This window comes from Sinohyriopsis cumingii, chromosome 7 (assembly GCF_028554795.1).
Source record: "Sinohyriopsis cumingii isolate HCF-2022 chromosome 7, ASM2855479v2, whole genome shotgun sequence".
Lineage (NCBI taxonomy): Eukaryota > Metazoa > Mollusca > Bivalvia > Unionida > Unionidae > Sinohyriopsis > Sinohyriopsis cumingii.
In genome coordinates this window covers 62324812-62348249 of record NC_142967.1, presented here as the reverse complement: position 1 = coordinate 62348249, position 23438 = coordinate 62324812, and the positions used below count along the sequence as shown (strand labels likewise).

General features: G+C 41.6%; 1 protein-coding gene across 1 annotated transcript in view; it reads left to right on the top strand.

The window, feature by feature from the left end:
* The window catches only part of LOC149795378 (ras-related protein Rab-24-like), a 37085-nt gene extending 14872 nt beyond the window's left edge, over positions 1–22213 (top strand). Inside the window, exons 4-7 of the mRNA XM_089965161.1 lie at positions 16581–16680; positions 17622–17672; positions 18549–18602; positions 20209–22213. Coding sequence (XP_089821287.1) covers positions 16581–16680; positions 17622–17672; positions 18549–18602; positions 20209–20303 — 300 coding nt within the window. The 3' untranslated portion in view covers positions 20304–22213. The remainder of the gene's footprint in view (positions 1–16580; positions 16681–17621; positions 17673–18548; positions 18603–20208) is intronic.
* Positions 22214–23438: the final 1225 nt, after the last annotated feature.

The following is a 23438-nucleotide window of genomic DNA, read 5'->3' as shown; positions in this document are numbered from 1 at the left end:
GACCGGCAAATAGTGAGAATGGACAAATTCGCGGTGGACGTGGTAAGTGTTTCCACCTTCCTCGTCAGCGATTGTGGCAGAGTCCACTTTGAAAGGAATGACACGCAGTAACGGCACGGAGGTGTGTCCCACCACGTTGTATTCCACCACATCGGAATACACAAAGATCAAATTCAGTCCTTGGTTCAGTTCTACCGGGGCACGAAAATACTGGCCAAAAGACTCGTTGCTGTAAATGACGGTTTTTTGTTTTAGTGTTTGTTCTACTTTCTTCCTCATCTTTACGTCACCACCCAACATGTCAAACAATTCATCATTAAAATAGAAACCCATGATTTTTTCCTCAGGAAATTTCATCAGGAAGCGACGAGCTGTTTTGTGGTATTCCAGTGTGACAGCTTTGGACTTGAAAGTCTTAAAAGCTTCCCCAAACACACCATTAAACTTGGAGGCTATGGCGCTGACCAAATGTTGACCACTAAAATAATAGCCTGAGGGAATGAACAACTCATAGTCGGTCCAATTTGGATTGACTTTGTTTTTTGTTTTATGGGGATATTTGTTATTGTCATTCATCCACTTTTGCAATGGTTCGTCATAAACTTCCACCGTAAATTTACTTTGATCGTCAATGACATTGAGGACTTGGGTCGGGTGAATCATTTCTACCAAAGCCACTTCCCAATGGGCTTCGTGATCTAAGGGGATGGCTTGAGGTAATTTGGCCGTGTAACAGCACAACGTGTTGTTGGGAAACACCTCCATGGAACTGTCACTGGGTAAGGTTAAGTAATATTGGTTTTGGTGACTCATAATTCCAGAGTTCTGTGGCTGTCCGAGGGGATATTACTGGATGTCAGAGGCGTGTCTCCGCCCAAAATGGGGTTCTGGTTGTGGTTGTTGGAGTGGTGACTGGCACTGGCACTGGACACAACGTTCCCGTTCGAGGAGAATTTCAGGGAGGGATTGGGAAGCAGGTAACCGATGCAACTGCTCAATAAAATGGTCCACAATTGTTTGTCTCCTTGTTGCAAACTCAAATTGGCGATGGCTGCCCCGATGACACAATACACCACGAAGATTTGGCAGAAAAAGACGATTTGCGTTTTAGGCACACGTTCTCCACACCACACCCACAAGGGTTGTTTTTGTAAATCTTGCACAGAAGAACTAGGGGAAGAAGGAGTGGTCGACGTAGCTGCGTCTGCTGCTGTGTGAAAGGGCATGATGGTCACTTCTTCTTTTTATAGTCGATGACTTGCGAAGCGTCGATCCAAGAATCGAAACTGGGTGGATATCCTTTCCAACGTACTTTGACTTCTTTGACACGTCGTTTGCCCACTTTACGGGTTCTGCGTTCGAGAATGCTTTCGATGTCGTACACGTCGTCTTCTTTTTTGGTGACACGTTGTAACTCGGGCAAATAAAACGTTCCTTTGAGCACTTCTCCGTTCATGTCTTCCAATTTATAGACGGTAGGATGACGGCCATGCACTCGTCCAGTGACGCGAAACAATTCGGTCGTCCAGTTAGGTAAGTAACCTTTGTCGAAAGTGCGTTTGGTTTTGCCAATGCGCACCCAATCTCCTACGGTCAACTCTCCACTTTTCTTGGGGACAGCCCTCGTCGGGGACGTACCAAACAGGCGCTCAAACACCAACACTTCGTTCTCGGAGGTCACGTCTTGCGGGGCACGTCCGATGCTTCGATGGTAAGATTGGTTGTACGCTTGCACCAGGTGCGGTAAGATGTCGATGTACTTCAGAGTGTGGTGATGCGTAAAATATTTCCACATGCGTTCTTTCAAAGTGCGTTGAAAACGTTCCACGATGCTGGCTTTGGTTTCGGGATTTTCGGTGGTAAAAAAATGAATGTCACGTTTCTTTAATTCTTTTTGGAAAGCTTGGTTCAGAAATTCGGTGCCTTTGTCCGTTTGCCATCGAAGAGGGCGACGGCCGCTTTGTTTCAACACCCGTTGCAGGGCTCGCACTAACTCGCTGCTGGATTTGGAAGTCAAGGGCACGACCCAGGCAAATTTGGAAAAGACGTCGATGACACAAAACAAATATTTGTAGCCACGATTGTAGCTGGCCAAATGAGAGACATCGGCTAAATCGGCTTGCCATTGATGATCGATGCCTTCCACTCGGGTGCGACTTCTGGCAAACTTACGTCGAATGGGTTTGTGTAAAGTGTAGGTAGCTTGTTCTTGTAACCATCGTTGCACTTGAGGTAAACGGAGACTTTTCAGTTGCGTTTTGGCAGCACTATACAATTTTTGAACTCCTGCGTAACCTGCAGGATGGGAGGGATCGTAGTAAATGCTGGCTAAGACTTTTTCCATTTTTTGTGTTGGTGTGTTAATAAGTCACCCACTCTTCGGTGATGCTACTTTGGGTGGGTCGAAAGGGTGGTTTGGAAACGGATTTACGTGTCCGATGGGCTACGGGAGTAGAAGTCGAAGGTAGTGGTGGTGGTGGTGGAGGTGGCAATGGAATGGCTTTGGTTTTCTTTTCTTTTTTCGCTTCTGGTTTCCCTTCTTTCTTTTTCACTTCTGTCGAAGGAGGCGTGGACATCATCTTTTTAACCCAAGCTTTCATTTCTTCTCGTTGGGGTGTGGGGGACGGGGTCAACAAGGATGCTGCAATCTTACTCGAAATGGGAGCTGCTGACGGTGTTTGAAACACTTCACGCGTCTCTTCTTCCTCAGGTCTTTGTGGGGTAGCATCTCTGGTGACCCTTGGGGATGGTAATGGTGGTGGTGGTGGTGGTAATGATGATGATGGTGCTGGACTTTTCATCAAGGTCTTAAAATCTTTTAGAGTGGGTAAAGCTGTTTCGTCTAAAGCTTTCTGGTGAAAGAGTTGCAGTCTTTGCAAGAGTTGACCGTACTTTTGCGATTTTTCTGTTTCGGACAAATCTTGGCGATCCAGCAAGGATTGCAATTCGTGTTGTAACTGGGACATCTCGCTCAAATTGGGATTGGGAGGTAAATGCGGGGTGCGTTGTTCTTGCCACCGATGGTATTCCATCCATCGTTTGTAAGGCACTAAAGCTAGTTTTCGTCCTTCCATGGGTTGTCAGGGGTGAATTCTGAGATCTTGGGACTTCCGAAGGCCTTTTTATCTTGCTCCCATCAGTCCTCCCAACATGGTTCCCAAGACTCCTTTTAGTATGGGGCCTAACAAGAGAGGTAAAATGCCTCCACGTTGGACCAACATCTTCTTTTTTTGACGAATGGGAATTTTCTTTTGAACCATTTTCCGAAGAACGTGACGATGTTTGCCTAAGCATTGTTTCTGGTGTTTGGACAAAGGGATCGTACCTTTCAAAACGTTCAAACAACATTCGCACACGGTATCGATGACCTCTTTGGAGGCCGTTTGAATGAGTTTTTTTCGTAGGGGTGGAGAAGCTTTGGACAGGACAGATAACATGTCCCCATGTTTGGCTAAACGTGGTGGCAGTCCTTTCCTTTTTTTTCCTTGGGGTTTTCTGGAGGGTGACATTTTTTGCTTGTGGGTTCCGGGACATTCACCGAACAGACACTAACGTCGATGACTTAACGCACACCCTTTTATCTTTTTCTGGGACTATCGCTTTGTCATAAAGGTGACAATGTTTTTCCGAAAATCGCCAAGGAATCCTCCCCTTTGTTGATGCCTCTTTTTCTTGGAACGACTGTGTCTTTTTTTAGGGTAACGTCGATGCTTGGCTAAGCGCTTTGTCGGATGACGCGTCTGCCTTTGTCTCTTTCTTTTGTGGCTTCTTGGAGGTGACATCTTTTACAAGTTCACTGATACCCCCGACTTGGTCACAGGTCTTTTTATACTGGAACGCGTCGCCACTGATTGTCTTTACGTTTTATCAGTTTGAGGACAGGCATGACACGTCGTGCAGGGGTACGTAACGGACTAAATCGAGCCAGTTCTTGTTTGGACAAATCCAGTAAACTTTGTAACATGCCCGATCTTTCTTGGACTTTGATTTTGGGAGAAGGTACTTTGTGAGCAGCAGCCACTGCCGCTAAATTGGAAGGTCCTGCCACTGGGGAAGTTCTTTTGGGGGTCATCAACGGAGAAGTTCTTGGTGTGATCAACGTCTCCAAGTACTCTTCAGTTCCTGGTGACATCAACGGAGAAGTGGACAAACGTGAGGCTGCCGGAGACGCTGTGGCAGGTCGTGGCTTGCGAGTGTAAGGTTGCGTCCTGGCCGAAGTGCCTCTCTTGCGACTAGTTTTCTTCTTCTTCTGTGGACTTTTCTTTTTCTGGGGACTTTTTCTCTGTTTCTTTTTCTGGGGGCTTCTTTTCTTTTTCCGGGGTGATGGTGGTGGTGTCTGGTAAGAGGAGGGTCCTGCCACTGGAGAAGTTATTCTTCTTGGGGACTTGGTCTTTTTCTTTTTCTTCTTGGGGCTTCGTTGAACTTTTGTCTTGGGGATAACTTTGGGGGCATTAGGATCCCATCTTAAGAGTGAGCGAATGATGACCCCTCCTAGAGTACCGCTCCCTCCAGGTTTCAAAATGATTTGTTTTTTGGTTTGAGTGTCGATGCGGGGATCGGCCAGTTGGACCAAAGCGACTTTGTTTCGATCGAAAAAGCGTTGGGTTTGATGAGGAATCTGAATGATTCCTTGGAGTAATTGACGTGCCGTCACCGTGAACCATCGTAAGACTTCTTTGAGACTAGCTTCTAAGACACGGGCTCGTGTTTGTGGATCTTTTTCTCAACTGATGCCATACAAGGCACGAATCAATTTGACGGGAAGATGCGACTGAAGGGACGTCATGTTCACACTGTGTGAGACAGACGAAAAAGGGTCTGAGGTTTTTATAGATTTTTTTTCATGGGGAGTGAAATGAAGTCGAGGACGGAGACGTGTACAGGACAGGCCCTCCGTCTTGGCACCAGTGGTGAAACAAGTGGGTACGAAATCGCAAATCCTCGGGGGTCGTAGGTTTCAAATCGACGAGTAAATAGGCGTGTGGAGTTTGAGTGGCATCGTCGTACGCCTGAGTCAGCCAAGGCGTTCCTAACTGTTTGGCTAAGACTTGCACTTGCGATTTATCTCGAGGGCTTTTAAACAAGACCACGTAATGCGCATTGAGACTGATGGTGCGATGGGCTTTACTTTGTTGAAACAAATTTTGGGTGATGTAAACGACACTGGCATTACGGTGATGCCCTTTGCGCGTGAACCACAGTTTAATTTCTTCTTCGTCTTCTCCTAACATGTCGTCGAAAATGACCAAATGGGTTAGACGGGAGTCAGAGACGATGCCATCGTCTTCTTTAGGAATGCCTTCCACAAACACGATGGAATCGCCTTGACTTTCTCGCAAGAGGCTGTACGCCGATTGCCACTCTTTGTAACACCACACGATCCGTTGAGGGGGCCGATCAATCAAATGATGTTTATGTTCGATCAAACGTTTGACGAATTCGGTTTTGCCTGAACCGCTAGGTCCAGCAATGAGCATGTTAAAGGGATGGCGAAGATACAAAGCCTCCCAACTGGCACGATCTAAGTGTTCGTCGATGACTTTGACAGTAGAGGAAGAGGGAGCAGAGATAGTAGAGGTAGCCATGGTGTGAGAAATGTCACTTGTGACACGAAAAACAAACAAGACAAGAGTTTATATACTTTTTTCAGAACACGTTTATTGAATGTTTTTTTTTTTCAAACATGAATACGAAAGACAAAAATACATAAAAGCCAAAGGCTTAAGTACAAGGATAAAAGGCACATGATAACTATGAATGTGGAATAAACACAAGTGTCTGTACAACAACCACATGTTTTGGGTAATGTTCTAACCAGTTCAACAGGGGGTAAGGTCACACAAGTGTCCTCCCGAAAGGGTCTTTCAGGCCTGTCCACGACAGTCCCGTCCTGGGTGACGGGTTCTTCTGGCACCGTCACTAACACGGGATGAAAAGTAACTTTTTTCCTTGAACAACTGTCGTGCATACTGGGCCACTTCTTGGGTCCAAACCTCAAAACCCCATTCTTTCCAGGCACGGACATCTGTCCAATGGGGATGTAAGTCACAAGCTACACACACATCGTCATACACGTCTTGGGTAGCTAAAAGTTGACGAATCTTTTTTTCCTGTTGAGGTCGAGAAGTATCCAGATGAAATCGCAAGGCTTTGAGCAAAAGGAGTTTTTCGTGACCATTTAAGGCCATTGAGGTGGTAAGTACTGATCGTAAAGAGTCCACAAAGAATCGGATGGTAAACGAAATCCCAAAAAACAAGTCACTAAGACACACACCACTTGTCGTCCCAAATTGAACGGATACAGTTCTTGTAATAATCGATGGTAATGATCCACGGTTTGAATATGGTCATTGAGTTCCTTCCACGGAATCTGTTGAATGATATGTGACATAATCCGTGGCATGGCAACTTGATTTTATAGTGTCTTTGTTTCGGAAGCAATAAAGGTAATTTCTAACCAAACACGTTCGTTCTCCAGTAGGGAATTTAAATGTTACATACTGTAACTGAAACGTCAGAGTTTGTCTAGATGTTTCGTCTTTTTCTAAGCAGATTCCATGTAACAAATGTTGGTAATCCTTTAACTCGTCTTCCTCAATACGTTGCAGTAAGTGAATCTCCAAGTAACCAAAATTACGAACGTCTAGCCCATCATCATTCATATACTGAAAGTATTCAACAAGGTCTGACCAGTGAAAAAATTTCTGACGAATCAGTCCTCTTATACCATTCAGGTACCAGTGGTTAAAGATCTGGTGACGTAACGGATGCAATTGTTCTTTACGTTTGACTTGTATTTTGACTAGCTCTCGGTAAATCCTTTCTCTCAACTCCTCAGGCAAGCCCAAAATGTACTCTTGTAAAGTATCCATAAGTATATACACTGTTTTTGGAATCGCTGGGTGGTAGCCAATAGCCTCGTTTAACTTTGTGCCTAATGTAATATCCACTCATAATCAGTCTTCTTGTACTTTGGAACAGAGCATAATTTAAAAACGGATGAATCACTTTGAGTTTGCGTTTCACTTGTATTTTGATCAGTTCTCGGTAAATGCGTTCTCTCAACTCAACAGGCAAAGCACGAATGTTCTCTAGCAAAGTATCCATGAATAGGTCATACTAAATCCTCTTTGGTCTGACACAAGAAATGTACTCTTTGCACAAACATGGTTTTACTTCAGTGTCGAATTTAAATCGTTGAGTCACTAATCTACACATTACAATTCGTTCAGAAGTTTCCTCTTTCACCAAGTTGACATTGTGTTCAAGATGTTGGTAATTCGTTAACTCTTCCTCTGGAATTCGATGCAGTACGTTTACAATGATGTAACTACAATCGTCCATACCAAACCAATCCTTTTTAAAACTAGAGGATCGTTCATCAATGTCTGTCCGATGGAACACTTTCAATTGAATCAATCCTTGTATAGCCTTCAGGTACCAGTGGTTCAAACACCGGTGACGTAACGGATGCAATTGTTCTTTACGTTTCACTTGTATTTTGACCAGCTCTCGGTAAATGCGTTCTCTCAACTCCACAGGCAAAGCACGAATGTTCTCTTGTAAAGTATCCATGAACAGATTATTATGGTAAGAAGTCACTTCAATGTCTCGGTCCCACTAAGGGTAAGTAATGACAATTCGGTGACCATCGAGCATGTTCAACGTAGGCCGAATCTTGCGGTTCCCAGTGGTGAAGTGACACACCGCAACTGAAGCACTTGACTTTATCTCCTTCGCCCAAGTAGAAAAATCCGGCTCTGGCTAATTCTTCGGGGGTCGGTCCTCCCAGATACTTTGGCCATTTTCCTTTGAACGATTGAAGACGATTTTCAAAGTCGCAGTATTCCGACAAACGCACAGGGAACGAATATTCGTCTTTCACAGGTTCGTTTCGATGAGGGTTGGGTGACAGGAACAGGAGTTTGCTCAGGGCTGGATGACATCCGTAGGGAGGTAAACGTGAAGGTTGACATTCCCCTTTAAACCCGGTAAAATGTCTAAGAGGACGAGCGGCATCGCTTTCGCATCCCTCAGGTTTGACACGCACAGCATCACTTTCCATGACAGGGGCAGTGAGAACAAAGTTCCCATGATGCTTTACGGCATCGCTCAGGTCACAACGTACAGCATCGGTCCCATCGCAAGGCTCACAATCGCACTCGTCTGCAAACTCCGTTACGCAATTACAATGGTAACCACATGGACAATCGCAGTTTCCTTCCGGACATTTTCCGTCGCAATGCCTGGGTCTTATCCATCCAATATTAGTCACACTAGAGGAAGATACAACTTTTTTACAATCCCCAAACTGAAACGATGTCTTTTTCAAAGTATTCATCTTGTTCGCTCGGTCTTGGTAGTCACAATGAACTATCGATCTTGACCATAGCCCCTTTTTATACTAGTCGCAATGCAGTCTCCAGCTTGTACATCTTTCCTTTTTTACGTTTTTTATGTCTTGTTTCGGAAGGTACCGTCTCTAAGGTACCGTCAACATTGTACCGTAGTGTGATGGGTGGAAAGGCCATAGAAAGGTAAGGGCAGTGCGGAGACCATCGAGTATGTTCCAGAATAGCTGAATCTTTATAGATACATAGAGCCATTCGTAACTTCAGTCCGCAAGCAAAACACTGTACCTCGTATCCCAATCCTGACTCAGGTCCCAAGTAGACAAATCCTGTTCTAGCTAAAACATGCGAAGAAGGTAATCCTTCCCTATCCGTAGGCCATTTCTGAAACGTGTCCAATCGACGGGCACAATCACAATAGTCAGGTAAGAAGACTGGAAAATGGTAGGGTTTGAACTTGGAGTTCTCATCGGGTTTCTCACTCGATTCTTGCTGTGGCGAAGTCATCTTTCTGGTGGGGTAACTATCCTCTTACAACCAATGTTTTATACCAACGTGTCCATACGGTAAGGTGAAATGATTGGGAAGTCGCACTCGCTTCTGGTACACGATTTGATAGACTTTTTCCAAGGGTCGACTGACGATGTGGTGAGTGGGTAAACGTACAATCTTGTTCGGTTGATAGGTGGTCACTTTAAAGTTTCCATCCTCTCCCGATTGCAAGGCTTCTTTCAATACCCCAAAGTTGACCACTCGACTGGTACGATAATTCAGAGTCAGTCCTTTCACTTTGCACGTCGTGTGCACTTCTCCTTGTTTGTCCCGGTATTCGTAGCCGTAATTTTTGGGACCGCCACTGACGAAACTTAGAATCTTGTCGTCGGGATGCTCGTCTGTCCAGGCTCCTAAACGGTCTCCTTCGATGTTAGGGTGATGTTGAATCGGGTGATGGATGTAAATGCAACTGTCCGTGTCAAAGTACAGGACGCGTTCTTCTAACAGTTCTAAAGCTTCGTACAATTTTAAGCGAGCATGAGCTGTCACGTAAGCCGCAATGATGACATTTCCAAAAGGGTCGTCTTGTACAAAGTCCAGATCTTCTTCGTAATTGACCAAGATCAAATTCTCTCGAACGACGTCCACGTGTTTCATGTATTTGGTTTTGTCGTGAATCATCTGGAAGTAGCGGGAAGGTTCTGTCAAATATTCCGTCTTGGGTAAACACGGTCGTTGTGCCATTTTACCCCACAAGCAATTTAACATCACTTTGGCAAACGATCTCCTACCTTCGTTTTTTTCGATGTGGTCTAAAGTGATGCCTTCTTGTTCGTAATATTTCTCTTTGAATTTTATTTGGTCTTCGGGAGTGTGACACCAGGAAGGATAGCCGCTGGCTTCTTGCTTCAGTTTCAAAAAGGCATCCACGTAGTCAGCGAAAATGCCTTTCTGACTGGGATCACCCTTGTGGTATTGTTGTGTCTTGGGAAAGTGGCAAATTTCGTACACTTCTAACAGTTGGTATCCCATGTCCAGAGCTTTGAACAATTCTACGCTGACCCAGGTTCCCGTCAAGGCCCGTTCTTCCTGGGTGTGCTGACAAGGTTGGTCTTGGTTGCACGTTTCGGCACAAGTACGGCACAATGGAAACATCAGTTTGCCTTGACAATGGTGAGGTAAGACGGGATGGTATAGGTTCGTGGGAGGCAAAACTTTACACTTGATCAAGCCTTCGTATTGTCGAATGTTTTTCAGGTCGATGTGTTCCGTCAGCAATTGCGGGTGCCCTACAGGAAAGCGACAATATTTGCACACGTAGGGATACAGCGAACACACGTCCAAGTATTTGATTTCTTCTCCTTTCTCTTCGTCGGCTTGGTACAGCAAACAGGTGGCATTGGTCCTTCCTCCGTACAAACTATCCCTCGGGTTCAGCGGGTCCATGAACTGGTAACTTTCCACGAGGCGTTTAAACTCGGGATCGGTTTTCAAACGGTGATCGTACTCGTGTTCCCACATTTCCACCACTTGGTATCCTTGCTGTTCTAACTTTAGGCGTCGCTGACAAGTGTCCTGGTACAAGTCTTCCATGGTTCGTTGCAAAAACTGATTTTTAGTGTCACGGTCAGGGTAACAGACGGGACATCCGTGAAATAAGCAACCGTTAAACTCGTACACGATCTTGGGGTTTTCTAAGTCCCAGCCATCTACCGAATACGTTCCGATGGTCTTTTCGCCTCCTCCGTTGCGGGCATGTTGAATCCATTTGTCTTCCTTGTCGCACAAGTAATGTAACCAACGTAGGGCTTTGACCGAGTACTGACGCTTGACATAGTGGGTCGTTTGAGGACTGATGACAGCCACGGTGTTTTCAGGCATGAATCGTTGTCGATACACTAAGGAACACGCTTTGGCAATGGTGCAAGCTTCTTTCAAAGGATCGACCCCTCCGTGTTCCATGAACAGTTCTCGAAATTTTCCACAGCAACGTCGTAAAATGTCCACGTCAGAACGACAATACTTTAGCATTTCTTCCTGAAAGTTGAAGGGGTCCGAGGCGTGAGCCTGGTACCAAGCGTAGAAAGCTTCTCGTTGTTCGGTACGCATGTTGTCGGGGTCGTAATAGTGAGCCTCAGGTAAATGGGGTAGGACAGCATGTTGGTTGGCTTCCGTATTGAAAAAGTGTGGAAAGTACCCTTTAGCCATTTCTGTCATTCCAAACGTTTTAGGCATTCGACTCAAAGGCATGGCCAAGTAACTCATCGAATCTTTAAACTGTACTTGTCCCACTTGCATGAAAATGATTTTGGCTCCGTTCAAAGTCACTTTAGGACGCTCGGTGCCTTGTTCTGTATAGTATCTCAAAAGAAACTGTCCATCGTATCCGGAGAAATTGTGAGCCATCACCGTGGCATGACGATGACAATCTCCGTAACGTTCGATGTCCTCTTGGCTCCACGTCTTGTCGACGGGGTCTAAGACCCATTGGGCAAAATCGGCTAACGTGTTCGGTCCCCAAAAGATTTTTTCACGCCCTCCGGGAATCTTGCTGCAGTGAGGGCAATGACTGAAGATAGGTTCTTGAATGCACTTCTCGCACGCTCGATGAGCCACGCAGAAATTAGGAATGTGAATGCCGGTCTCTTGCATGCATTCGAAATCGAAAAAGATGAAATTGCCTTTCTTCTTGTGACCGTCCTCTTTCTCTGGTGGGGGTTGGTATTTTTGCACGTAACATTGGTGTTCCAAGTCCACGATGTGGTGACAAATGTGACATTTTTTCTTTCCTCGACATACGTGTGCCTTGGTACTATTGGTACGTATGACTTGTTCACACGTAGGGCACAATCTCAGGAGTTGACAAGCACATTTCTGCTGTGAACCTTGCGTTTTCAGATGTTGTTGGTAACAGGTAGGGCTGACAAACGTGCGCAGACAAGTGGAACAAGGCACTGGTTCTTCGCTCAGACAGGGTGAAGAGGCCAAACATCCTGAGCATTTCAATCCACAATGCTTGTGTTGCTCTCGATTATTATAACCATGGTCACATTTCTCACAGTAATAACCGTATCCCAGGAATCCGGTGATACTGGTAATGGTATCGAAATGGTCATCGTGATGATAAACGTGAATGTATTTTCCGTCCTTAAAATCTTGCCCTCGAAACAACAGAGGCCCGCGCACTTCTTGAGGGTGCACTTTCAAGGTGTATCGTGGAGCTAGGGCATCTTGCAATTTTTGCATCTCAGGAATGCCACAGGGTGTGTCTTTGGACAGGCCGGCTTGTCGTAACAGGAGTTCTGCTTCGTTTCGTTGTTTGGCTCGATAGGAACGTTGAATAGTGTTCCAGGTTCTTTTCCATTCTACCGTGTCGTTCTTGTTGGCATAGGTTCGTCCCACCACGATGGCACGGGCTAAACACATCTGGTCATGAGGATTGTGAATTTGGACAAGGCTACGCTTAATGCTGCGAAGGTCGTTCACCAATAACATCTTTTTGCGTCCGGTCCCTTGAGGAGGAGAGACGTGGGTCATGTCCAATGTGGCTTTACCATCGGTGATGTCAAACTGGTCATTAGATTGTTGCACGTGTTGAATCTTGTCCATGACTTTGGAAGCGGTCAATTCTGCAGGGGTGCTAAACTCGATCCAAACAGGGGATTTCAAACCGTCGTGTTGTATGGAAAGCGATCGTCTTCTTTGGGTTGACATTGTTGCTTGAGTGCAGTGAGCAAAGAATCCCACACCTCAGTGATAAACACTTCTGCTTTCTCTAACGGCACTTCAGCCTTGAAATCTTTAAACTTCACCGTGTATTTGTAAGCCGTGGTTCTAAATTTTCTAGAGGAGCGCTTTTCCGTCTCTCGAATGGAATAGTACTTTTCAGGGTTGACTAAGGGTAGTGAACTTGGTTTAGAGGGTTCTGATTCTGGTTCACTCATGTCCTCTTCAAAATCACTGGCATGAATTTGTGCCAAGATTTCAGCCTTGGTTCGAGGCGATAGATCACGTTTCTGCCTCTTACTTTCTTCTTCTTCCTTCTCGAATGAATAGGATCGTTTCATCTTGAAAGCAAAAAGTCAAATGACTCAAGTTTAAACACCATGAGCTACTTTATAGTCATAGCAGACCAGTGTATATAAAAGGGTGTGTGTCTTGTCCTTTCACTATTCATTTCACTCTCAAGCCGAGCACAACGATGGAAGAGACTAACCAGATGGAACGTTTCGTCAGAGCTTTGCGAGGGGTCATTAGAAAATTCTCTTCAGACCAGCCGACGGACTACTCTCCTTCCTTTCGAGATAAAAGTCAAGATACTTGCTATATCTGTCAGAAGAAAGGGCATTGGTCTTCAGAGTGTCCAGACCGTCAAAAAAGAACAAAAACAGGGGCTAAAAAAGACAAAAGTCAAGATACCTGTTATTATTGTCAAGAAAAAGGACATTGGTCTCCAGATTGCCCAAAAAAGAAACAAGAGGAGTCAGAAGAAAAGAGGAATTCTTCAGAAGAAGAGAGGGATTCTTCGGAGGAAGAGAGGGATTCTTCAGAGGAAGAAAGCAGACAGGTGAAGAAAAAGAAACAGGAGAAGAAAAGAAGAAGGGAAGAAAGTGAGGAGGAAGAAGAGGAAAAGAGTGTGACAGTGAAGAAATTAAAAAAACAGAGAGACTAAACAAGGAGACAGAAGAAGTCAATGAACTTTTCATTAAAGTGTTGTGTTGTGAATTGTGAATTGAATTGTAAAAAATGGATAAAAGAATAAATTAATGATATAAGGTAAGTGTCTTTGAGTTATGATTTTAAAATAAGAACGTACACTCACGCACTCATACACAGACACGTACTATAAGGGTAAAATGGGTGGGGTTTATTTTTGAGTTATTGGCAAATTGAAATTGTATTTCTTTTCGAGAAATGTGGGTGGCCCTGAAAAGGGCCTTTTTCTTCATGGTGAAGGGGTGAGTTTAACCAATCAACTTTAACTGCCTTATGCCTTTGTCACGGCCAAGGCCTACTTCTGGACTGCGTAATGTTGATGATGATGATAATGATTGGGTTGAAATCACTAAGGGTGGTACGGTAGGCTTAGTCACAGGGTTGACGTGTTTAGCTCGGGAAGGTCGTATTCTCTTCGGTCGTGATAAAGAAGTCTGATACATTTGTTTCAGACTTCTTAACTCCGCTAAAATGTCCAACAGTACCGTGACCGTTTGATTTTCACCCTCTTGTTTCTTTGCTGCTACTTCTTCTTGCTGTTGTTTTTTTCTTACCTCTTCTTCTTGTTGCTGTTGCTGTAGGAGAAAAGCCTGTTCCGCTTCCTTTTGTCGTTGTATAAATTTCTCCAATTCTTCTTTCTGTCTCTGTCTAAAATTCTCCACTTGCGGTAATGAAGAAGGTAACGAAGGTTCCGGAACAAATTCTTGCGAGGAGAGAAAATCCACAAAATCCCAATTCACCTCTTCTGAAAGTAAGTCCGAGTTCCCTTGGGCAGTCTCCCCTGCTGGTGCACCCCAATGGATCGTTTTCTGAGTTTCCGTCATGTTGAATCGCTGTCGCATAGATTGACTGCACACAAGCGCTAGCGAATCTATATAGACTACGTGACGTCACAGACTGCTCTCTTCGGATTGGATGCGGGCTGACTGAATTCTGTAACGCGTGTTCGGATTGGTGAATGAACTCAATCCGTTTCAATCCTTCCTCCGCCTATAAATAAGCGCCGTTCAATGCATTGATTCACCTGTTCTCGTCGCTTCAAGATGTGGACTACAGTTGAGTCATCCACCCTTGTGTCTTCCATGATGTTTCGGACAGACTTGCTCATGTATGTCCGATCGAAGTGGACCGTTGTCCACAGGACAAACACCAGCCTGTGGATACGTAGGATCTACGTCGAAAGACAAGGATGCCTGAAAAGAGTGCTGATGTACGGACCAACAGTAAGACGGAGCCTAAGGACAAGAAGAAGACCAATGCGGTGCCGTTTATGTTTATGAATACATTAACATAAACCCAAAGGCCCTTTTCAGGGCCATCCATATTTCTCGAAAAGAGATAGCCTTTCAATTGCCTACCCGTTTTTTTTTAAAATTTAAAAAAAAAAATCCCATGTTAAATTCCCCTTGTACGTATATGTTCCCACGATTTATTCCCATGTTAAATTCCCCTTGTACGTATATGTTCCCACGATTTATTCCCATGTTAAATTCCCCTTGTACGTATATGTTCCCACGATTTTTCTCCATGTTAAATTTCCCTTGTACGTATATGTTCCCAAGGGTGTTTTTAATGCTAATTCCCATTGTACGTATAGTATCCCCATTCACTACTGCGGGTGGCGGCCTGTGTTGTGTTGTTGTACCAACATTATCTTGTTGAAACACAATAATTTTAATTCCAATTATGAATTTAATATAAATCCCCTTTATTTTATCTGTCCACTAATATTATTTTTTCAATAAGCACTCTTTATTTTGAGGGAAAAATCACTTGACTTGAATAATTTGAAGAAATAAATTTCAGCCCAAATTAATTACTGGCACAACAATAATATCATTGATTCTGCTTGATTTAAAGCACGAATAAATAATATTTCCAGTAACAAGATTATATAGTACTCTACTTGTCCTCAGATCATCATTAGCATTTTCTAATAAAAACAATTACTGAATGGATTATTTCAACCTGGAAGGTTCAAAATGTTTACAAGATGAAATGTTAGTTATTATCAGAAGGTCTGTTACTCACATGTAATAGACAACAAGAAATATGTCAGGTATACCAGGGGAATCCCAATAACCTAGATCCAGACCCAAATAAACATGCTTATTTCTATTAATAATAATCCTAATACTAAATCAATACAGAGAGAGAACATTTTAGCTATTAGTTGTTGACAGAATTAAATAAATCAGTAATTAATGTTAAGTAGAAAATGAACTTGATTCTGGACAAGGTTAAATTCAACATACAATGTTTCATTACAAAAGCATGTAATAAAATAATTTTTAAAAAATCAACTAAAAAGTAATGCAAATTAAATATACATAACATAGCATAAATAAATAATATAATAAATCCCCAAAATCTATTTCGAATCTATTTAAGTATAAAATCTGACAACTTTTAAGTTCTACGAAACAGTTAAATACCGTGTGTACTCGCGTATGAATCTGATCCAATTGTAAACAACATAGACCCTAATCTGTCTTCGCATAATACACAAACAGAACAGGGCCCATATTCTTTGTTCTCATGAATTGTAAGAACAAAAGCATAGACCCTAATCTGCCATTTCATAATATACAAACAGAACATGGCCCGTCTTCTTCGTTCTCATGAACTGTACTAACAAAAAGCATAGACCCTAATCTGCCGTCGCATAATACACAAACAGAACAGGGCCCATCTCATTTGTTCTCATGAATTATACTATCAAACAATATAGACCAAAATCTGCCGTCGCAAATACACATTTACAGAAAAGGGCCTATCTTTGTTCTCATGAATGGCATTTAACATAGATCGGGTTTACGCAGTTTGCAGTTGGACACAACTTCTACACGAATATGTACGGTATTTGTTGTTTCGGCTGATCCCAGTGGAAAACCTGTTCTGTATGTAAATATTGACTTTGACGTAATTAAATATAAAGACCGACATAATGAAAATCTCTTGGTTTTTTGATTCATACATTCTTATGCAAATTCTAATTTTAATTGTGTTTATTTGTAGGATTGTAAAATATACCTCTGTGGAACAAAGAAGGATCTGGTCGACAGCGGTCTAAATTCAAGAGATGTTGACATTAATATGGCCAGGGCTCTAGCAGGAGGCAGGTGTTTTGTTTGTGTCTTTCGTTATAAAACCTCCTGTCTCAGGATAAGATAACTTTCATCCGGAAATAACATATTCCCCTTTGTTATTAACTTATTTGTAGAGTATAATAATAACAACGAAATAAACGAACATTATAGAACTACCGGATCTTTTCACAAGTTGAAGTGTTGCAGTAAACATGTAAACATAATAATTATTTTCATGGATAAGGATACAAATATTAGGTGATAAGTGACAAATCATATTTAAGTTAGGCAAGATAAATGACATAACGTTCTAGTCATGTGTTCAATTATCACATAAGTCGAGTCTAATTGCGAACAAATATCATGATCTGCCGTATCAAAATGCGCCTGCGGAGTAGGGTCTATATTGTTTATTTTACTGATTACTCCTTACAAACTGCACAGACCCAGATCTGCCGGCGCATTATATAACGGCAGAGCTGGGTCTGTGCAGTTAGGAGTTGTGCCCGTCTTATAAGCGAATTTATACGGAATAACAAGAATTACAAGATAATGGCTTAATGATTCACTAGTTTTCAGAAATATTGTTGTTTTAAAAATGTACCTTAATAAATGTCTTAAGGTCCACTTTTACTGTCAGCTTTTAAAAATTCGGCTTTTTCTCACACATACATACCGACATAAACACATAACGCGTATGTGCTGACAGTTTTTAAATGGGCAGAAAATCGATTTATGAACATGTATTATATTATTAAAAAATAACGCTGCCCCCTGGGCCTAAATTATGTGATAACTATTTTACAAAAGTATTTGTATCATAAAGTATATGTTTGTTGTTACATTAAATTTCGAACAAAATAGCACGAATTCTGCAATTGGTAAATTTACAGATTATTTCCTTAACAGTTAAGCTTGTCCTGGTAAACTGGCCACTGATAATCCATTTATATGTCTGCAATAATTTCAGATCTTAACGCTGATTTATTTGAAACATCCAGCAAAACGGGGGAGAATGTAGGTCAGTATCATCACTTTCAATACTAATACCGCTGTTGCAACTGCTGCTACTAAAACTGCTGATGCTGCTGCGACTTTCACTACTGCTATTGCTGCAGCTATCACTGCTACTAATACAGTTGCTGCAACTGCTACTATTACTACTACTGTATCTCTTATTTCTACTGTGATGTCATTACTACTATTGTATCTCTTATTTCTACTGTGATGCCATTACTACTATTGTATCTCTTATTTCTATTGTGACGCCATAACTACTACTGTATCTCTTATTTCTATTGTGACGCCATAACTACTACTGTATCTCTTATTTCTACTGTGATGCCATTAGTACTACTGTATCTCTTATTTCTACTGTGATGCTATTACTACTACTGTATCTCTCTTTAATACTGTGATGCCATTACTACTACTGTATCTCTTATTTCTACTGTGATGCTATTACTACTACTGTATCTCTTATTTCTACTGTGATGCCATTAGTACTACTGTATCTCTTATTTCTACTGTGATGCTATTACTACTACTGTATCTCTTATTTCTACTGTGATGCCATTAGTACTACTGTATCTCTTATTTCTACTGTGATGCTATTACTACTACTGTATTTCTCTTTAATACCGTGATGCCATTACTAATACTGTATTGTGACCTTGACATATTTTTCATCAAAGTTGTCTTGGACATTGAAGAAGCAATCTCTCATACAGTGAGTGTACGTTTCTATTATACAAATCGATTACAAGAAGACAATCATTTATAGAAGTACATAACAAAGCTTCTCTTTCTTCAACTTAATTAAATTTTTAGCTTTGTATTTTTCAATCATTTTTCAGGTTTTTATACATTTATGCTTTTCTGCTTTTGATTTGCCTAGGTAACGTATTCCAGAAGATCGCAATGGATTCTAATCAACCTGAAAATGCATTAGGTGAGTGCACTTTGTTTTCGATTTTAATCCTCAGTTGATGACTGTAAATCTTTAGTATGATGGCAGTCTGTTCACACCTAATCATTCCATCCCTTTCCATCTCAATGGCAGCCAAGCGCTTGATTCACACCTAGGTATTCCACCCTTTTCCAGCTCAATGCAAGCTTGATTCACACCTAAGTATTCCACCCCTTCCCAGCTCAATGGCAGCCAAGCTTGATTCACACCTAGGTATTCCACCCCTTCCCAGCTCAATGGCAGCCAAGCGCTTGATTCACACCTTGGTATTCCACCCCTTTCCAGCTAAATGGCAGCCAAGCTTGATTCACACCTAGGTATTCCACCCCTTTCCAGCTAAATGGCAGCCAAGCTTGATTCACACCTAGGTATTCCACCCCTTCCCAGCTCAATGGCAGCCAAGCGCTTGATTCACAGCTAGGTATTCCACCCCTTCCCAGCTCAATGGCAGCCAAGCTTGATTCACACCTAAGTATTCCACCCCTTCCCAGCTAATTGGCAGCCACGCGCTTGATTCACAGCTAGGTATTCCATCCCTTCCCAGCTCATGGGCAGCCAAGCGCTTGATTCACACCTAGGTATTCCACCCCTTTCCAGCTAAATGGCAGAGAAGCGTAGCATATTCCTTTGCTACATGTGGCAATCCGATTTTTCACGAAGAATATTCGGTGGGCATAAAGTAATCACCACATCCTAGACGATTTCTTGGGAAACTTGTCATGAATGTGAATCTTTAGTACAATGGGAGCATATTCTGGTCCTTTCCATTTCATACACAGTTATCTCGCCGTTTCCCAAGAAATCGTCTAGGATGTCGTGATAACTTTATGCAGGTGATTGCACTTGTTTTCAGAACTTTTCTTCCGTACAATGGCAAAATACCCTGATCCTTTCTTCTTGCACCCAGTTATCCCCGGCTGCCGCACCCCTCCCAAAAGTCGAGAATATCGTGGTATCCTCTCTCCTTCAGGTTGTTCATATGTTCATCCGTGTGTCTATTAGTTACACTTCCTCTCCCTTTACTATTTTGTGGAATGACATCCGATGGCCTTTACTTGCCCTGAGTGACACGGAGTGGTGCAAAAGAGGCCAGAATCTGCCAAAAGAATAATAATTATAAAAAAAACGAATAAAGGGGGACACACTATCAATTGTAAATACTGATAAAGAACTACGGCAAACAAATTTGAATATGTAACATCCTGGGGTTGTTATCATCTGTGTCCTAGCCGTACACAATTACTAAAGTTATGAAGGACTACTAAATTTGACCCGCCTCCCGAAATCCATGCGCAAAGCATATATACCAGTTGCATAAGACAGCTCTATGAAGTTATCGGCGACATCAAAATCCATTTTTCCTAAGCGAAATCACTTGTATTTAAATAAAGAGACATGTTTTAAATAAATAAATATTTCTATTAATCGTTTCAAAATAACATGTAAATAACTTTTTTAATATACAACGCTTAATGTTAATATTTTTTTATTTATTAATTTATTGATTTATTAATAGATTTATTTATTTATTTATTGATTTATTTATAGATTTATTTATTTATTTATTTATTTATTTATTTATTTTCAGACGTGTCAGCGAAAGATGCAATACGGCTGTCTTGGAAACAGGATACTCGAATTCAGCCAACGCACAAAAAGAAACAATGCTGTAGTGCTAGTTGATAAATCGTATTGTGGTCGAAGAATTGAATGCATCATAGATGTATATTTTTAAATTAAATGATGTCGCAGTTTATTCTGTACGTCCAAACAGACACACAGTTTACCTGACAAGACTCTTTGATAATCATTTGTATACAGCGGCGTCGCTAGGGTTGGTGTCACCCAGTGCGGTAAACTCATGGTGTCACCCATCCAGACTTCCACCATGGATTTCTTCTTCTTAAAATAAGTCCACAGTATAAAAATGACAAGAACAAAAACAAATTAATTGAAGGTCAGAAGGTAAAAGTATTTAAGAACTGTAACAATGTTAAGTTATAGTTATTTTATATGTGTGCTCTTTAAAATTTGCAATTTTTCATTTTGGTGTCATCCCTCTGAGATGGTGTCACCCGGTGCGGTCCGCACCCCCCGCACCGCCCCCCCCCCCCCCACCAGCGACGCCACTGACTTTACTGGATAGACAATTTACTGCATTTGACCACTCCTTTATCAGTAAGTCCGAATAGACACTTTGCTGGATAGACACTTTACCAGAGAGACACTTTACTGGATAGACACGTTACTGGATAGACACTTTACTGGATAGACAATTTACTGCATTTGACCACTCTTCATTAGTAAGAACGAATAGACACTTTACTGGATAGAAACTTTACTGGATAGACACTTTACTGGATAGACACGTTACTGGATAGACAATTTACTGCATTTGACCACTCTTCATTAGTAAGTCCGAATAGATACTTTACTGGATAGACACTTTACTGGATAGAAACTTTACTGGATAGACACTTTACTGGACAGGCACTTTACTGTATAGACACGTTACTGGATAGATACTTTACTGTATAGACACGTTACTGGATAGACACTTTACTGGATAGACACTTTACTGTATAGATACGTTACTGGATAGACAATTTACTGCATCTGACCACTCTTCATTAGTAAGTCCGAATAGACACTTTACTGGATAGACACTTTACTGGATAGGCACTTTACTGTATAGACACGTTACTGGATAGATACTTTACTGTATAGACACTTTACTGGATAGGCACTTTACTGTATAGACACGTTACTGGATAGATACTTTACTGTATAGACACGTTACTAGATAGACACTTTACTGGATAAGCACTTTACTGTATAGACACGTTACTGGATAGATCCTTTACTGTATAGACACGTTACTGGATAGACACTTCACTGGATAGATACTTTACTGGATATACAATTTACTGGATAGACACTTTGCGGGATAGACAATTTACTGCATTTGACCACTCTTCATTAGTAAGTCCGAATAGACACTTTACTGGATAGATACTTTACTGGATAGACACTTTACTGGATAGATACTTTACTGGATAGGCACTTTACTGGATAGACACTTTACTGGATAGAAACTTTACTGGATAGGCACTTTACTGTATAGACACGTTACTGGATAGACACTTTACTGGATAGACACTTTACTGTATAGGCACTTTACTGTATAGATACGTTACTGGATAGACACTTCACTGGATAGAAATTTACTGCATTTGACCACTCCTTCATCAGTAAGTCCGAATAGACCACACTCTTGATCAACGATTTTTATCATGTTTCTTTAACCGTCTGTCTGATTAGAAACTTTGCTACGTCTGACCACCTTCTTGCTCATCAAAATTTGCAACACTTACTCTTTTTCCGTGGGCACCACATTTACTAAAGTTGACTGTTTTTGACAGTCAAACAGTTAAGCAGGGACAATATGCATTTTATCTCATACTTAATCTGATCCATGTATGCATGAAAGTATTTGACGTTTATCTTACGCATGGCTTCAAAATATTGCATCGACATGACCTCTGTATTAGTCTTTAATCAGATGATAATAAATTAAGAAGCTTGTTAGCTTAGTTGGTTGGTGATTTGTTATTTATTCTCATAATTCAGAGCAAATGGATTCATTATAACTGCTAGTATTCAATGCCGATGGAATGGTTGAATAACACAGATCGAACAGTTACGCCACTGATATGCATTAGAATACGGTGACTGTCTTCCAAATGGGTCAAATTTTAATTCAAAAGCGTAAATAAGCATTTTCTTGTTTGTCAAGGACAGCTTTTGCTATATGTTACCTGAAAGTTTGATTCTTACAGAAGGAGAACTTATAGCGCAGTCGCTCTACTCTCCGGAAAGTCCACTGTGGGAAATACTTCGTTATTTTTATTTACTTTGACAACATGTATCTTGGAATTTCTTCATTTTTAATATTTGTTGGCCACGTTAAATTTGATCGTAGTTTTGTTTTTCTATTCGCAGCTAGTAAAATCGATAAACAAGAAGAAATAGTCTAGTACAGTTCTTATTCGTCCATCTGTTTGACAAACACCTCTTACATAAGTATTTCGATAAATTAGTTTTTGATCTGTAATTTGACATGTCAGCGTCCATACAACATTCACTTCTAGGTTCATTTGTTATTTTTTAAGTGGATATAGTTTTGTAAATTCTGTACCATCAAATGCTTTGATTGGGACCAATATTATATATTTTTTAGCGACTTTTGTTAAGTTTTCTTCCAGTTCGCTTTAATGTCATGTACGTGTATGTGTGGATACATTTCGTCACGATCGGACGGAAAGATATGTCCTCATTTTGGATCTCACTTGAAACATTGGCTTGTTCATTAGTTATCATGTATGTACCATACGCCCCCTTTGTCCCGGACACGTCCTCATGCTTTCGGACACGTCTTCTTTCTGGGTCCTTAAACCTCCGTCTGGTCGTTTTTCCTAATACCTAAAAGTGGCCCGGATGTTGCCCTGTTCGTTCTATTTCAAACAAATTTAGATATGTTGAGGTATGACCCTGTTGTAGTGATATAACGATGCGACCTACAAAAAAATATGCACGGGCACGCCACGAGGAAGAGGAATGAAGAAGAACTGGGGAAAGGAAATCAAAACATGTAGTACACAGGTGTCATATTATTATACGTAACATATACTCACTTTGTATACCAAGTGTTACTCGTTGTATATGATCATAATGGAATCAAAGTTATTTTCATTCATATTGTCTTACTGGGTAAACAAAATTTAATTTTTTTCTTGTTTACGAACTGATATGTCTCAG